The following is a 19,304-nucleotide window of genomic DNA, read 5'->3' on the forward strand; positions in this document are numbered from 1 at the left end:
CTCCCCGTGCCTGCTTCTCATCTCCGGCGTCAGCCCTTATATATGTATCTGTTGTTCACAGATACCTTAACAGTATTTCTGAGCATTCGAATTGCCATCGATAAATGCAATTGTTCGTTGTCCGTAGCTAATGCTTGCCCATACGATAACCCTACCGTCACCATGGGGCACTCTGTTCACAACGTTGACATCATCAAACCACTGGCCCAAACGACGCCGTACATGTGGTCTGCGGATAAGAGGCGAGCTGAGACGGACGTAGCCAATCAGTACTTTTGAAATGGACAGTGACAAAATTCAGAACATTGGCCGCTCTTACAGTATTCTCCCTTTACAGCAAGCCAGAACAGTATGATAAATAACAAGGGAATATAAAGTAGGCTATGTTCTGATGGGAGAGAGACCAAATTATGACTTTCCGTCTTAGCTACAGTATACATATCTCCCTGGCATAATACATCACAGTTGCATCAGCATACAAGTCACATTTTTGGGGTCACCGTTGTTGTGCCATACTCACTTGAATAGGAAGGTGGCACAGGGGTCCTTCTTGTCGGCAACCTTCTCAATTACTTTGCCATCAAAGTCTGGCATTCAGTGGATGAACTTGAAGTCATGCTAGATTGACAGCAAGGTCAATGCACTCAAACTTTATGGCTGGTGGTATTGCAAGTGAAGGTCTTTATCCGTTGTCGTGCTTTAAATGGTGTTGGTCGTCATAATGTAGCCTGTAATCTCCTTCACACATGATGACAAAAATAATCTGAAAATGCCTGGGCAGGAGTCGACCGACTCGGCATGGCCCCGCAGCGCTGTCTGACAATTGCCACACAATTTAATGCATGCTTAGGTTCTGGCAAGCACGTACCTATTCTCCTCCGTTTGTTGGTTGTGAAGGTCGATGGCTCGTCTATATGTGTTGTCTAGCTAAGCCACAATGTATGATTTCCCCAGTAACCCCAGTTTAACAGCATTGTCTATATGTGATTCACAATTCTCATGTTTTAATTCCTTAAACACAGACTTGGACCACACACCTTCTCCACCGAATAGCAGGTAGGGGAAGCAACATAGTGATTGCTTTGCGACACTTGCAGTTAGCCACTGCCTCCTTCCAAACCATTCATTGTTGAATTTGCCATTTCTGACTTTTTGTGTCATGTTTATGTCCAAATCCCAATGCTTACCGAGATATTTTATCTCTAATTTCTCTTCATATGACAAGGATGGAAAAGGATTTGCCAGTAAATTGTTGACATGATTCATGATGTTGACTGCTTATCTAGCTAGCTATCCTGCTAGCTAAGATTTTGAAAGTGTGATGTTGACATGATCAGTCCAGTCAAAGCTACAGGAGATATAATGTAATTTGACATCATTTTGTCCGTGGGCATTGACCTTGAGCCTTCTTGGACGGGCGCTTCTACTGTAGATCTATGGTAGCACCCAAGGGGCTTGAACTGCCTAGCTCTCCCATAGATTCTGTGTTGATGTAGAGTTCCCATCGGTGGTGATGTAGAATTCCCATGAGTGACTGAACCCTGAGCGAGCCAATCAGGGCAAAACCAGAGCAACGTCTTCGCCGGCTAGCCCTCCACCACAGAAAGCACTGAGCTAGGCTGAAACAGCTGCATGGAGCTGCCTAACAAAGAAAGATACCAAGTTTGTATGCTGCTTTACTACATCTCTATTTTTGGTTTACATTATTTGATAAACTGATGTGTGATACTAACTAATATCAGAATGAAATGTAAAACAGTCCACTTCTTTTGTTACAGGTGGGGCTTAAATCAGGTGGGTTTCTGCCTGTGAGATCTCTTAGCTGGTGTAACAGTGCCTGACATTGAGCATTACTCAGTAACCACAATAACCATCTCATATCTTAAAATACTAGTCTGCTTTACAGTACCATGTGAATGAGCCTCATATCTAAAGATATTAACCTAGAAATGATAACATGAAAAGGGGGAGGTGTCTATTTCTTATGCCTAAAAGCACTATGGGTCCCACACTCTCCCCTCCAAATTAAACGTAGTCCTTACATTCTGTATTTCCTCTGGATGCTCTTCGGCTCGTCGTCCGTCCATCACATAACGTGTATCTTCATTTAATGAAATGTGTTGCTAGCTGATATCATCATGCACTATGATAGCTGCCTCTGCCCTTTACGAGGGAAATGTGTCTTAACTGTTAGGTATGTACCCTTCCCTTAACCATAACCCATTACTTGACAAACGTGCCATGTTCTGTGTCTGGTACTTTACTCAGTCAATGACATAGTATCAACTTTAACTCAGGAACTATTTCCAGTAACTAGAACTTGTATGAACTAAAGACTGTTTCACATAGCTACAGTCTGTAAATGACTTGTCTCTGTGACTGACTATTTTACATTACATTTGACATTTTAGTAATTTAGCAGACACTCTTATCCAGAGCAACTTACAGGAGCAATTAGAGTTAAGTGACTTGCTCAAGGGCACAGAGAGATTTTTCACCTAATCTGCTCTGGGATTCGAACCAGCAAACATGCTCTTGCTCTTGGGATGGCAATTATAGCTGTCGTTATCTCCTCAGGCTGCACTTCCTGTGAGCATGTGTGCATGTACTGCTCCATGTCCAGCGGCATCCGTAACAACCCATCGGCGTCTCCATTTGATTTCCCAGGCCGATACTTGATGGAGAACTTGAAATCGGCTAACTCGGCCACCCAACGGTGTGTCGGCGTATTCAGGTTGGCTGTTGTCAATACATAGGTTAGCAGATTGTTATCTGTGTAGACTATGAATGAAGGGGTGTAGTATAAGTAGTTTCGGAATCGCTCACATATCGCCCACTTAAATCTCTCACTTATCGCCCACTTCAATCTCTCACTTATCGCCCACTTAAATCTCTCACTTATCGCCCACTTAAATCTCTCACTTATCGCCCACTTCAATCTCTCACTTATCGCCCACTTCAATCTCTCACATATCGCCCACTTAAATCTCTCACTTATCGCCCACTTCAATCTCTCACATATCGCCCACTTAAATCTCTCACTTATCGCCCACTTCAATCTCTCACTTATCGCCCACTTCAATCTCTCACATATCACCCACTTCAATCTCTCACATATCGCCCACTTAAATCTCTCACATATCACCAGTGGTGGAAAAAGTTTTAAATACAGTTAAGTATCAAAAGTGCATACTTTTACGCATTTCCTTCACTTCCTCCTTTAGTTGCTTCACCACATCAAAAAGCTCAGCGTCCCTACCCGTCTGTACTTCGCAAATTTTAGTTACTTTACTTCTTGTACTCTTTCTCAGTTTGCTTTGTCTTTCATACTCAAAGCTAGCTGCTTCATTCATCTTGACAATTAACATTTTGTCTGTCACTCTTTGATCATCAAGGTAATGTTTCAGTTGAAACTTCAACAGCCCTGTACTAACTGACCTCAATAAATTATTCTGCATGACCACTGGACTGTACTGCCTGTCTGACCCTACTCTCTGGCAGCAAATAACAACCTCTCTTTCAACTCAATTGCACTGAAAAGTTTTGTGGGGACTCACGACTGTCTTGGGTTATGTTTAATAGCCTGCGGTACAGGTCAATGGAACTGTCCTCCTTGAAACACCCCTTTAAGATTGTTTTGAGTTGGGAAGGGTGAAGTCACTTTTTATTTCAAGCATTTCACATATGTTCAGGCCTGGACTGAAAGCTTGTACTACAGCTTCAATGACTTCAGCCTCACCGTGTCCCTTGTTCAGTCCCATGTCAATCGGATGCATCTGATTTGTGTATGAGAGTTTGTTTGTTTCTGTGTATTGTCACTTCAAATAACCTGTCTGGCTGTGGATATAGCACACTTTGTTGAACTGGCCCTGGGCTGGGTCCGTTGTTTCCCGCTTTCTCATTCAACCTCGTGATTTTCTCGGCTAAGTCTTGGGTAGCAGCATGAAAACTCAACTGTAGATCTGAGTATTATTTTTGTACACTCTCAAATGCTTCTTGGCTCCTAACATACTCTTCAGGTTCAGTTCCATCACTTTGCTTTAGCTGGTCTGCTAACTTGAACAGGTCATTCAGATACAGCTTGGCTACATCCCCTTCTTTTTCAATAACTTCATCCATTAATTCCACGATTAGGTGGATAAATGTTTGCCTCCTTCTCTAATTCTCAGCTGGGACTTTAACATAACCACACATCTTTTAGCTATCCTGGCACTGTTCCATCTCCATACTCTGCGTGCGCGCTGCCTCTCTTCTCGTGCGACCGCTGTCAATGAAGGTCCGGTTCTATTTTTAGCTGTGTCATCCATACCGCGTCACAACGTTTCTCCTGACTAGCTCACCAATTTTGTTGCACACTTGAATAATGACGACAACATTCAAGTGTGTAGAAGTTTAGAACGTTTACGTTACTTTTTCCCGAAACCACAAGACAGTGGCTCCCGAGTGGGGCAGAGACGGTGGCTCCCGAGTGGAGCAGAGACAGTGGCTCCCGAGACGGTCGCTCCCGAGTGGGGCAGAGACAGTGGCTCCCGAGTGGGGCAGAGACAGTGGCTCCCGAGTGGGGCAGAGACAGTGGCTCCCGAGTGGGGCAGAGACAGTGGCTCCCGAGTGGGGCAGAGACAGTGGCTCCCGAGTGGGGCAGAGACGGTGGCTCCCGAGTGGGGCAGAGACAGTGGCTCCCGAGTGGAGAAGAGACAGTGGCTCCCGAGTGGGGCAGAGACAGTGGCTCCCGAGTGGGGCAGAGACAGTGGCTCCCGAGTGGGGCAGAGACAGTGGCTCCCGAGTGGGGCAGAGACGGTGGCTCCCGAGTGGGGCAGAGACAGTGGCTCCCGAGTGGGGCAGAGACTGTGGCTCCCGAGTGGGGCAGAGACAGTGGCTCCCGAGTGGGGCAGAGACAGTGGCTCCCGAGTGGGGCAGAGACAGTGGCTCCCGAGTGGGGCAGAGACAGTGGCTCCCGAGTGGGACAGAGACGGTGGCTCCCGAGTGGGGCAGAGACTGTGGCTCCCGAGTGGGGCAGAGACGGTGGCTCCCGAGTGGGGCAGAGACGGTGGCTCCCGAGTGGGGCAGAGACAGTGGCTGCTAAGACAGTACATCTCAGTGCTAGAGGCGTCACTACAGAACTTGTTTAGATTCCAGACTGTATCAAAACCAGCTGTTATTAGGAGTCCCATGGCCCAGCGTTGTCCATGTTAGGGTTTGGCCATTATTGTAACTAAGAATGTGTTCTTAACTGACTTGCCTGGTTAAATAAAAAAAATAAAGACAGGGCCATCAGACATGCTGCCTGTATCATCTCTACGTCTCCTTCTACTGATGTTCAAATATCTAAGAGCTCTGAGATGTTTTAGTTGGCCTAACAGTGCCTGTCATTGAGTATTACTCAGTAATAACCACAATAGCTATCTCATATCCTAAAATACTAGCTTTACATACCATGTGAATGAGCATCATGTCTAAAGATATTACCTCAAAAATATAATGTGAAAAATGGGGTGGGGGTATATTTATTTTGCTAATATTACTTAAAATAACATACAATAAATTACCATGTGCATCTCTCATTTACTTGATAGGCTATTTTAAGTTTATGCTCTATGGATCCGAAACCAGTTGATAACACACAGTAGAATTTAACAGGTGAACAGACAAATTATTATTTTTCATTGAAGTGTGTAGACTGTAAGCAGGCCTACTGTAGTTACATTTCTTTCCGGGTAGAAATGTTTATCGTCACCTCATTCAACCACTGTTTCCAGTGTGTCCGACATGCACTTCCTGGTCCTATTGGGAGGTGGCATGGTGCTCAATTCATACCCAGTAACATGCGCAGAACGTAAGGTTGAATTTATACATTGTGTATGCTAATGCTTTTACTTTTGTGGATTAATCTGTATCCAAGTCGACTGCCTATATATATATGTTTATATATATATGTTTATATATATATATTACAGTGTCGACTCGTCATATATATGTAACCTAATTTCAGCCGAAGGTATTTTGAAACCAAATATTCCTCTTTTGAATTGGGCGCATACTGTGTGTGCGTGTGTGTGTGCGCGCGTGCGTGCGTGTGTGCACCTGCGCTAATCAAATGATAGAGGTACTTTTTCCACCTCCTAGTGGTGGGTTGAGTAAAAAACGTGATCACCCACTGAAAATAACTAATGTTCTTGTTTTTTCAGTTGCATTAAATGTTTCAATACAACGTAATATTTTATTGAAGATTGTATACATGTGCTCGTGGATTTTCTATGGGAAAGTAAAATAGCATTAGATTGTGGTAGGCACATTTTATGAAGAAACCATTTACATCGTTAATATTTTACTCTACAATAGCATGTGAAGTATTCCAACTGAATTTATATATTACCCCCGTGGCAATGCGTTTCTTATTATAACCTTAGCATATGTGTTTATTATAACCTATCCTACTACTGTTATGTTCATTGGTAGGCCTAGTCGAGGTACCGGTAGTGTTAGTCTAACAATAATGTTATTTTTTACATTTACTATTGAGAAGAATGCTAAACTGTTCTTAGCAAGTATAACATGTTGTCGATGCTAGTGACGTAGGACTCCCATGCCTTGAATGTGGGAGGACGTAGGGCAGAAATTCGGCATAGACCTCTCAGTTGGTGCCTATGCGCAAGCGGAGGATGCTTCTGCATGTTATTCTTCAGCATCCGGTCTATATCTCAGAGTTGGTTCTCTCGCTGTTTCCATCGAGAAAGTAAAGGAAAACGCGAAGTGATATGCTACCTATATTGTATTTTTGTCAAAAACTAAATTGCATTTAATGAAGAATGGAATTTCTTAGGATCAAGTCGAGAAGAGACTGTACTATCTCTGTCGTTCAGTGAGTATCTCGCCGTTTCTGATTGTGCTGCTATCGAAATGCTTGAAACTGCTGCCTGTTTGGTCGTGCGTAATACCGGGGATTGCAGTATATTGCGAAGCTAGTCTCCTGACAAACAAACAATGTACCCATTCAAGCCTGGCTCAGAACTTTTCCGATGACTGATTCATGATTTAATTTGCTTTTTGGATTGTAAGGAGATCAATGGAGAGTCCTGCGCGTCCGTGCGCCCTGGTGCCATTTTAACACCAATACTGTGTTAATTTGGGCTTGCATGTCTGCACTGAAATTGCCAACTCCAAGACTCATACAACGTTGATGCTGGATAATTCAGCAACATTGTTGTAAAAATGCTGAACAGCGTTTTGTTGCTCAGCGTTTTAACTGTGACCAGTTTCTCCTCGAAGACTGAGAGTCGCAAAACTTCGAAAGACATTTGTAAGAACCGCTGCTCATGTGAGGAAAAGGAGAATATATTGAGCATCAACTGTGAAAACAAAGGATTTACAACGGTTAGTCTATTTCAACCCCCACCGAACAAAATCTGTCAACTCTTTCTCAATGGAAACTTTCTTTCAAGGCTGAATCCAAACGAGTTTGTCAGTTATGGTAATGTGACATCACTTCATCTGGGGAACAACGGGTTACAGGAGATAAAGACTGGAGCTTTTACTGGACTGAGATTTTTAAAACGACTTCATCTCAATAACAATAACTTGGAGATAATCAAGGAGGACACATTTGCTGGTTTAGAGAGTTTGGAGTATTTACAGGCAGATTATAATTACATCAGCGCCATTGAAGCAGGTGCATTCGGCAAATTGAATAAACTCAAAGTATTGATTCTCAATGACAACCTCCTGCTCTCTCTTCCCAACAATGTATTTCGTTTCGTTATGTTAACGCATTTGGATCTAAGGGGGAACCGGCTTAAGATGTTGCCTTTTGCTGGCGTGCTGGAGCATATAGGTGGCATTATGGAGATCCAACTGGAGGAGAACCCGTGGAACTGCACCTGTGATCTGATCCCCTTAAAAGCCTGGCTGGTCACCATATCAGTCTTTGTAGGGGACATCGTGTGCGAGACCCCATTCAGACTGCATGGCAAGGACATTACGCAATTGATTAAGCAAGATCTATGCCCCCGACGAAATGCTGGTGATTCCAATCACCGCGCAATGCAGCCTCCCTCTGATTCCCAATACCACGGCCTTTCTCCCACCCTACACCCCGGTGTCACTCCAACAAAAACCCCAAGGGCCTCCCGTCCCCCTAAAACGAGAAATCGCCCCACACAAAGGGTAACGTCTAGTAAGGACAAACAAGTTTTCGGGCCTATAATGGTTTATCAGACTAGGTCCCCTGTTCCCATGACCTGCCCTAGCATTTGCGTATGCACCTCTCAGAACCCAGACAGTGGATTAAATATCAACTGCCAGGAGAGGAAATTGCATAATATAACAGAGCTTACCCCTAAACCGTCCTATCCAAAGAAATTGCATTTAACAGGCAATTACTTGCAGACCATATACAGAACAGACCTAACCGAATACAGCTCACTAGAGCTCCTCCACTTAGGAAATAATAGAATAGCTGTCATTCAGAATGGGGCCTTTGAAAACCTAGCTAATCTACGGAGACTTTACCTCAATGGCAATTACATTGAAAGTCTATCCCAATCATTATTCGCAGGGCTGCAGAGCCTTCAATACTTATACCTGGAGTATAATGTTATCAAGGACATTTTACCACAGACGTTTAACTCCTTACATAATCTGCAGCTGCTGTTCCTAAACAACAATCTACTGAGATCCCTTCCCGACAATGTTTTTGGAGGGACTATGCTGACAAGACTAAACCTGAGAAACAATCACTTCTCCCACCTGCCGGTGCGCGGTGTGCTCGACCAGCTCTCCGCATTCATTCAGATCGACCTGCAGGAAAACCCATGGGATTGCACCTGCGACATCGTTGCGCTTAAAAACTGGATGGAGCTATCCAGCACCAGCGTTGTGGTAAATGAAATCACATGTGATTCGCCCTCCAAACACGCAGGGCGGCTCCTCAGGTCTCTGCGTAACGATGCAATTTGTCCCGAGCCTAACGAGATCACAATAACCAAGGCCCCCACCGTCAGACCCAGCACTGACTCCACTCCTCCCTCTGCCATCACGCCCACAGACGAGCAGGTGCCCGAGATGCATGCGGAGGTGCCCCTGTCGGTTCTCATACTTGGACTGCTCGTGGTTTTCATTCTGTCGGTCTGCTTCGGGGCTGGTTTGTTTGTATTTGTCCTGAAACGACGCAAAGGTGCTGATAGCGTTCCCGCCAGTGCCAATAATGTAGATTTAAACTCCTTCCAGGTACAATATGGTTCTTATAACACAGAACCCACTGCAGATAAAACAGAGACGCATGTGTATAACTACATCCCTCCCCCAGTTGGTCAGATGTGTCAGAACCCCATCTACATGCAGAAAGATAGCGAGCAGGTGGCCTACTATAGGAATCTAAAGGAACTAAGCTTCAGCACCATGGACACTAAAAAGTCGGAGTTGCCCCCAAGTCCATATACCATAAGCACAGTGGAGTTCATTGAGAAACAATCTTGCGGCAATCGAGAGCCGGAGCTGCTTTATCAAAACATTGCAGAGAGGGTTCAGGAGCTTCCGACTGTTGGGGCTCTGAATTATAATTTTTGCACTTTACCGAAAAGACAATTCATTCCTCAATATGAAACCACTAGACGACACAACCAGGACAGGTTGAATAAAACGGTTCTCTATGGGACTCCACGAAAGTATTATGCCAATCAATCAAAAAATGAACACCCTGTGCTGCCTGGGAAGCTAAAAACAGAACCAGACTACCTCGAAGTTCTGGAAAAACAAACTGCAATGAGTCAGTTGTAAGATATGGCCCTACTTACTATCATCAGTAATGATTACATCGATTTGTATCTATGTACGCCACAAATTGACGAGTCCAACTCAATCAAAGCAACATAAGCGGTTGCTCTCCATTATTGTCCAGCTGTATTGAGTAAACGTATATGCAGTTATACTATTTTACTGGAGGTTTAAATTATTTCTTCTACTTGAAATATAGTCTGTAGCAGGTACCGCAAGAACTATGTAAACTACTGCTTTGTGCATTTCATATTCTATATTTTATTTCGTCTGTGGGAAGCGATTTCATTTTAATAGAAGAACAGAAGTGAATAATTATGAACTTACTTTCCTGTACATAATAGCCTATTGATGGTGAGTGTGAAACACATGTACTGGTTCCGTCCACTTGGCAACTCATTTATTCCAGAAGTGCCTTTGCACTCCAAGTATTTTATCGTTGCTTTCTGCAAATTGACATTTTATAAGTGCTGTATTTTAAGAATCTTTATGTGAAATATAATTATTTGTCCATTACATTAAACATAACTGAAGAGTGTATGATATTTATGGTAGAGAATATGTTTTGAATATCTAAGTGTCTTTCAAGATGTACAATTTAGAGAATTGCATAATATTGTATGATATAGATGATCAATACAATGCGCCATAAGCGCAATTAAATTTCCACTGAAGCACTTTGTCAAGTCTGAATTAAGCATTAAGATTTTACGTCTCTCTCTTTCTTTCTCTCTCTCTCTCTCTCTCTCACTGTGTGTGTGTGTGTGTGTGTGTGTGTGTGTGTGTGTGTGTGTGTGTGTGTGTGTGTGTGTGTGTGTGTGCGTACGTGCTTCCATGTGATGAGGAGGGGGTGGGTGGTTTAGGGGCGGTAACAGCACTCTCTTTGATCTATAGACCACTGTGTATTGATGAGGAATTTGCTGAGCACTTTAGCTGAATGACGCTTGTGCATGCAATTTATCGACCAGCGTTGCTATAGGTCCCTCACTGTAATACCACAGGACTACCATTCATTTCATACCTATAATATTTTCCTCAAAAGGTAGAGAGCAGCAGTGTCCTCTAAAAGTATAGATTATTTACCAGTACGTTACGATTTACGGATTATAAAAACTACTGCTCCACAACAACTGATCTCATGTAGCCTACCTGAAACGCACAACATGATGATTAGTTCTCAACGCTCCTTATACCAAAAATAGATTGTTTTTAGTGGATTTAAATGGACCAGTTTATGTTTTGACCTTCAGGTGACATTTGCTTTGAAGTCTGCTGTGGGCATAAATACAGTACCTTCTCCAAGCCCCGGTTATTCTGCTGTTTGTCTCTCGTTTTTGTTTTTGCCCGTCGCTTCACGTAGCTATTGTGTCGCTGTCCATGGTGCTGAATGTTTTCTTCTTACTACTAACGATGCATTTTCTATGGATTCTACTACAGTAAGGGGACTTTTCACTTGCTTTGTTCGATTTCACATTGACTTTGTTATGAGTGCACCATGTTTATGTTGTTGTTGTTCTTAATCATTAATTAATTAAACGGAGAACTAAATCAAATTGGGAACTTAAATTAGCAATAACTGGCCTACTTGTGATTTAATTGAACTATTAATTTAATGCTTATGTGAGTCTTACAATCCTGCTATTATGCTTGTGGGTAAGTGAGCTTGTGCTTGTGGGTAGCAGAGGCCATTTGAATTGGTGTGAGTGAGACTGAGTGAAAGTGCTGTTCATTCCTTCTGAAACAGAGTGATTTTCTTTCCTGCATGGCACAATGGGTCTCTGTGTTGCTGTTTACTGCTGCTGTGGAGAATGAGGGGTTAGACATGTTTTGCACACCAATGAGGCTCCTCCCTCCCCACCACACACAGATGTCGATGGCATGCAATAGCTTTACAATAGAAGTTATCAATCACTCCGGTCAGTTGACACCAGAAGATAGGATACAATATTATACATTGACAAACGTGGTGTGCTTAACAATTTGAGGATGACTTTGAAGTATGTGAATGTGTGTGCTTGAATGACTGTTGGATGTTTTTGGGACACAGCCTGCTCTCTAGAGCTTCACTGGGATAGTTTTGTCACAAACGATTTCCATCCATGGAAAAATCCATAATAAAGGAAGCAATTGAGATCTATCTTATTTGATCAGCATATTGTCATTGATTCACTTTAAATGAACCCTTTTTCATTTAATTCCAACAATATGGTTCCTGTTGTAGACTAAGGTTCTACATGGGGGATGTAAACTTTGACCTTGTTTTGCTAAGATGTGAACTAGTGTGAATCAATGGAGACTGCTTGGGGCCTCTCCTGAGGCGATCATGGACCTCTTCATAAATGCTCTTGGGCAAGTTCATGTTTATTCAAAGGTTGGACTGGTTTTTTCCCCTCTTTGATTTGTGATGAGGCCCAAAGAGAGTGGCCTATGCTTGTTGTGTATGATACTGAATCTCTTTGACATGGTGGAGACCAAGAGACTAGTGGGAAGAATGGAAGGTCGATATTCCTCTTTCCCAGGGTCCCCGGAATTGGCCGTAGTCACAACCAATTCACTCTCATAGTAAGGAAGTGATGCCGGATTGTGACATTTGAAAGGTCAGGGTCCATAATGTGTTAATATCTCATATTTTGGATCACTATAGATGCATTGTTCCACATTAACTGTTGGTTATAAATTTCATAGTTTCTCTATGAAATGTTCAGATAAATGCTAGGCAGTTAACCCACTGTTCCTAGGCCATCATTGAAAATAAGAATTTGTTCTTAACTCACTTGCCTAGTTAAGTAAAGGTAAAAAATGAACAATGAGGATAGCTATTGCCTAATGTGAAAACAGTTATGTAGCATGCTACATTCAAAGGGCAATTTTATATGTTAACTTGTTTTGCTATTGGATTAACTGGTTGTTAAAGGAACGAAATTGAGAAGGTATTGTGTTTTGTTGATTAAACATTATACTGTATTATATTTCACAGTAAACTTATTTTTTGGATTAATGGTTGAGTGGTTGAGTGATGTCTACAAACAAAATTAATGCACACCGAAAGGTTTAGAATGTTAGACTGGCTCTGTTACAAGTGTTACCAGATTGGAGTTTTGTACTAAGAGTTTAGAAAATTCACCACATAATTGTGAGAATAGCTCAAATAAAAACACTGTAATTGAAATCTTCAGCCTGAAATATGAGCCATGCTCACATTATATTCAGAGCTTCATCTTAGTCATTTCAAGCATCCAGTCACTTGAGTCAATGTTTCCTGCCGACTGGGCTATGGATATATTATGTGTTCTAGTCTTTGTTGAGAGAACTAACTCTCTCTCTCTCTTTCTCTCTCTCTTTCTCTCTCTCTCTCTCTCTCTCTCTCTCTCTCTCTCTCTCTCTCTCTCTCTCTGTGTGTGAAGTCTTCTGTCCCACAGTCCTTTGATGAATAATGCACCAGTTTCATGGCTGCGTAATAATTTAGGCATTAATGATTGGCCATGTTAGATGTTGACAGAACTCCTTGAACAGCTGTCACAGAATAAACAACCTTGTAGTCTCTGCACAATGCACAGTCTTCTGCCTTGTAAAACAAGTGTGTGATCTATGAACCCTGAAGTGGCGATGGTTTAAAACACACAGCCACAACCTCTCTGTTAAACACACTAAGTAAATGGTGAAGGTTGTTGGACTCACAGCCATGACTAAGATCAATGGGACGCTTGCCTCATATTTGCGTATGGCCGTGTGGTAAAGGAATAATGACAGACTGCAGACTTCTCCAAAGGTTAACTCAAGCCACATCTGACCTTGTGTCCACTTCCATCGGAGCACAGCACATTGATCTTATTAGAAAAAGAGAGTAAGAGAAATTGAATTCAAACTCCATCCAATGGCAGTGAGAAAAGGTAGTGTAAGTGCCAAATATACACTTACAATATATGGCACATAGGCTTGCTAGCATTCACTTCTGTGCGATTCCGTCATATGAAAGGTCGCTGGTTTGAACCCCCAGCCAACTAGGTGAAAAAATCTGTCAATGTGCCCTTGAGCAAGGCACTTTAACCTAATTAAGTCGCTCTGGATAAGTACGTCTGCTAAATGACTGACATGTAAATGTAAATATGAGGTTACATTTAGTACAGAATTCAGAAGTAATGTAAAGGGGTAATGTGAATTTATGAGTATGTTATTTAATTAAGTGTTTACTTTGTTTGACACTTTGGTCCTTTGTAGCTCAGTTAGTAGAGAATGGCGCTTGTAACGCCAGGGTAGTAGGTTTGATTTTCTGGACCACCAATATGTAAAATGCATGACTAAGTCACTTTGGATGAACACGTCTGCTAAATGGCATATACTGTATTATTATTATTATTATTATTATAATAAGTGGAGATTGATCCACGTATGTGTGAGTGAGAAACATCTAAATAAAAGCCACCATCTTCAACCATCCTCCCACCGCTCTGCCCCGTACGTCGCTGCGTTTTAAAACACTTTTCCACATGAGACAGTATCAATAAGCCTTTCCTATTCAATGCCTTCCATAAAATCTAATCACTGCAGTCATTATTCGGCACTTGAAGTGTGAAGCGGCTACACAGTAAGCCAATGTCCCAGGGAAGACTTTATTGGTTTGTGTAACAAGGCATGGCAAGTGGCTCCTCTAGGATCAAATCTCCCACTGGTTAGCAGTCCTACCCTTTGACCCTCACACAATGGAGCACTCATGTCCCAGGAAGTGCATGGAGGCCTTTCTCCCAGCAGCATGGAAAAGTCTTTATTTTTACCCCCAGGAAGGCAATAGAAATCAACAGCTTGGTTGTCAGACCAATATAACTCTCTCAGCTCTGTATATGGACTATGTTATATAGGATATCATGCAACGATGAATAGGAAAGGTTTCTGATTGGTTAACTCCAACATACCTCCACCATTCCTATATTTCCAACTATAATTTGTATTAATATATTTGTATAGATTTCTATTCACATCCATGGCTCAATCTGCCTTGTCTTATACAATACTGTATATTTATAGCAATCCATATTGCTGGAACATGACTAATAATGTGTTGAATTGATAATATAGCCCCTGACGGCAGGTGTTTGTCACATACAGTATGTGATAGCAGTGCCGTTGGGAACTCACAGGGAGGTCTGGCGGCTCCTCATCAGTGGCTTAAAATAAAACGTTATCCACATCGACTAACATGAATGGAAACGTGATGATGAAGTACAAAAAATAAATAAACCTTTGAAGCCATAGAAAGTGCAATTGCCTGCAGGAAAGTCACAATCCCAATTTTTGGCAGTGCATAAATAATTTCAACTACAGCTGGTTCTTCAAATGTGGCTACTGCATTTTCGCATTTCAATTTGACACAGCCAGTGCTCTTTCAAGGATTCCGGCATTCAAATAATTCCTCCTATGCAGAAGTATAAGCAGGATCAGTAAATGGGCCATATTTGAGGATTTTATTGAGGCAAAAAAATATATATAGACATAGAAAGAAGGAGAAGCTTGCAGGAAAAACGATCAGAAATAATATAGGTGGACGGTTTCTTAGGAAAGATTTTCTCCATCTGTCAGTCATTTGACAAGATGGGCTCCACACTTACAAAACAACTATTATTGGTTTTCTCTTTTCATTGAAATATTGTAATAGAAATAAAGATTCAAATCTGCAATCCTACTCAACGAATATATTACGGACCTATTTAATTCTATCCATGGTATGACTAATAACGCAGGGCTTACACATTGGCATGCAAATATTAATGTGTGCTCTAGATTTCTGTGTTGCTGTCTTTGTCTATAGAAGGGAAGAGCACCGGAGGCCCTATGGTAGTCTGTGAATGATAACCAGCCGTTCTCTGCAGGCAACAGCATAGTCACGGATGATGGTCCAGATATCCTGACAATCAATGGTAAGCTCAGACTGTGTTAGTGGGGGGGATGCATCCATGTCAAACTGTTTGTCAGTTGAATGCAACTGACCACTGACGCCCTTGAGGATGCATTTACACCACCCGCCGCCAAATTACACTTCGCATCCCATCAAACCCTTATTCAACAACAACTCAGATGGAGGACCCAAAGGAGGCCTCTCTACGGCCACAGCTAAGGCTACGACCATCCGTCTGTTGAGTAGTGTGACTCAAATGAAGACGAGGCTGTCTGTTTGACTTAACGTTAATCTGTCTGCTGCTAATGTCCTTTCATTGTTAGATGGCCGGAGGGCAAGATGCACTCTGTTGCTCAAGTGAAGGACAACATAACAGTAAATCTATGTATTGAGTTACAGGGTTGTAGTGTATAGTGGCATTGTAGATTACAGTTCTTAAAGACACTATGCAGAGACTTTTAGTCTACATTGCATTAGCTTCCCTTTTAGCATAGCATGTGTACCATCTAAACTATATTTAAAGGTCACATCCATGAGGGTTGCTGAAGAAGTATTGAATAACAAATGTTTGTAATTTTAGTTTAGATCTACATCAATATTTTAGTCATTTAGCAGACACTAATATCCAGGGCGACTTGCCGTAGTGAGTGCATGCATTTTCAGACTTTTTCATTATTTTTTTGTACTACTTTTTTCCCCCTCCTACTGAATGCCAGTGAGATACTGCCCTAGGAGCTCACCAATCAACCTTCCTTGTCCACCCAGTCTGAGAATGATAAGTGAGTCCACAGGCCCATCCATCTGTGAGTACAGCAGAATCTAAAGCCCTAAAACATCCCTGTATGGGTTCAGGCAATTTCTCAGGTAAAAAAACTCATGTCCAAATGCTTCCTTTGAAGCTTGAGTGGAGCACTGTATCAGATGTATTGGTATCGGCTTCAAAAAGCCTCTTATTTCATGCTTCCATCTCTGAATGTTTCCTTTAGATAAAATCAGTCTTGCATAAATGGAGCTACTTGCACAGATATTTGAATTAGTTCCAAAAGTCACACCTCTGGTATATTGAATGAGGGGAGAAGATGGCTATGTTAAAGATGATTTCTAATCATTGTATTGTGGAACACAGTCCATAGCTTGCTCAGAATGGATTTTTCTCTCCTATTCTCAACTGTTTTTAGCATGGCAAACTGAACTAAATTACAAGCCCCTATACACAATTTCTGTTAAAATTGAAAACCCCTCTTGTATGCTGTTAAAATCATATTCAGCAACTGAACCGGCGAGTGATTCACTGACGAGAATATAGAGTTATTAAGTGCCCAAAGATTCACAAGCTATCTAGCCTTCTCTGTTGACAAATCTTTAAACAACAAACAAAAGACGGCCATTTATCTCAACGTGCCATTGAGGACGCAAATTGAGCATCTTATTCATACATCAATAACCAAAACAACCAAAAATCAACACAGGCATCAATTGTACAATTAATATCTGTCCAATTGGTAAAGTCCATTTATTTTAGCAATGATCATTTTCACGTATTGACTGCAGGGGCAAGAAGCCCTAGCCCTTCAATTTAAAAAGTAATACCAAACCAGTGTTTACTGAAGTAGGCTAGAGATCCTGTGAAAATGTGTGATGAGATACCTCAGTAGGCCTGTCCTCCCACCACTCAGTATGAGATGAAATATCACCAAATGTCCATCATTATTTTCCAGGTGGCTGCAGCCCACTGGGCGTCGTTGAGACATCTAAAGCCTCTTTCTTTGTTCCCTCTGTGTTCCTTAGCAGGGCTAATCACCATGCAATGGATTGTGCCACCAATTACAATGACACAAGTGACTTTCACGACCTGGTGCGCACAGCGTGTACAACTCTACATATAAATTATTCACAGTGGTGGAGGTCTGATCAGCACTTTCTGGGCACATGCAGAGAAAGATGGTTCTGTGTCCCTGCCACTTCTGCTGAAACCTAGTCCCTTTTCACCCCTACTAGTTAAATTCTCTTTACACTGATTAATTGCATGCTTTTTCTACCATTGTATCCAAACCAATTTATCATGTCATACGCTCACCACCCCGTCATACAGATGTAGGACCTTCATTTGAGCCAGTTTGCAAAAAGTAATGTGAATTATTCATGTGGATTATAATTGTGGAATTTAATTCATGGACATTTTCTGTAGGGATAAATATATTTTTCATTAGGGCAAATCAAGTCTGTCATTTTAAGTGGAAATTACAAACTTTAGAAGCCTTTTTAAACGTCAAATACACTATAAGGTTGCATTTCCTACTTCAAAGGATTATTCTCAGCAACAAAATAGTGATCAAATTAAGATCCTACATCTGTAACACTAACATTCTGTCCCAACTCTATTTCACCTGTAGGCTACCATTTGCACTTGTGTGTCCATTCAACCCTGCTTTCCAAATCTCTCACTATTCTTTTCTACTGTCATACAATACCAAGTGGCAGGCTATGATGGAATACTTGGAACTCACCTCTCCAATTGGCTACCCTGCCAGCTGTCGGTCACATTGCTAGAATAACAAATTGTGCCTTGAAGAATGACAGCACACATCATTAATTCTATAAGTGGGGCCTGGGAAATTGCTATTGGATGCAAACACACAGAGCCCGACTGGAGTTTGGCTACATGGTGCCCTATTCTCCAGGGTTCATTAATTTGACATTATCTGCTAATTAGGAACCTTGATTAAAGCTAGAGAGTGGAGAGGAAACAGCAAAACAGAACATTGATTCCTGCTTTGGAACATTGGTGGACAGTTAGGAGTTAGTCTCCATCAGCAGCAAACAGAGAAAACAAACAAGAGACTGAAAAGTCTGCAAATAATCCCCTTCAGTGTTGATGGTTTGTGTGCTGTCAACTCATGCAGAAATAATCAGAAAGTTGCACCAACCTTATTCAACCCTGTTCAACCCTACTATGTCCTGTCTTTTGCCTAAAGCCTGTAATCTAGGAAAGACCATCATGATGTAGCCCTTTGTACTTCTGCTCTAGAAACTTGCTATACAGCCAGTGAACCTATGTCAAAATAATATTGCTTCCTAAGCCAACAAAGAGTCTTTGAACTGAAAGGTATACAGGGACTCTAGGGCATTTTGCATTATGTCAGCAGATAAACTAAACTCTACATTCTTTCAGATTGTTGTCTACCAGACCCACTCATGCCACTAGTGGAGGGAGGGTAGTAATGCCTCTGTTGACGACTACAAAGTAACATAAAACACACCCTTCTAGCTTTACACTTCTAGGCGTTGCTAACAACTATTGAACATTGTCCCTGTATGCACTTGTAAACTGTATTGATCAGTATCTGAATATAGCTCTTAATGTGCAAACCTGATGAAAACAAACCTTAAAAGGTGCAATCCTTGACAAAACACAGTTTTGTTTCAGTCAGGCTGTAATCCAATTTTAAGATAACTGTGATTTGGGGGTTTGATATTCTAGAGTTGTCTTGCATGCAGTTCCTAGTTACTGTCATCAGGAATAAGATGCTCCAATTGACAGATCCTGTGCAGGTTCAGCTGATAACAGTGCTGTAAGTGGGGTAGAATAGGGGGTTGGAGACTAGCTGAGACTTGACTACAAGCAAATTTGTCAGCATAGTGTTTT

General features: G+C 41.9%; 1 protein-coding gene across 1 annotated transcript; it reads left to right on the forward strand.

Annotated features, from left to right (window-relative positions):
* Nucleotides 1-6,653: 6,653 nt before the first annotated feature.
* LOC115129900 (SLIT and NTRK-like protein 2) lies at nucleotides 6,654-10,556 on the forward strand. Its single transcript, XM_029660698.2, has one exon. It carries the CDS (start codon nucleotides 7,210-7,212, stop codon nucleotides 9,769-9,771), a length of 2,562 nt encoding a protein of 853 aa, XP_029516558.2. The 5' UTR covers nucleotides 6,654-7,209; the 3' UTR covers nucleotides 9,772-10,556.
* Nucleotides 10,557-19,304: the final 8,748 nt, after the last annotated feature.

The sequence above is a fragment of the Oncorhynchus nerka genome, linkage group LG5 (genome assembly GCF_034236695.1).
Source record: "Oncorhynchus nerka isolate Pitt River linkage group LG5, Oner_Uvic_2.0, whole genome shotgun sequence".
Classification (NCBI taxonomy): Eukaryota; Metazoa; Chordata; class Actinopteri; order Salmoniformes; family Salmonidae; genus Oncorhynchus; species Oncorhynchus nerka.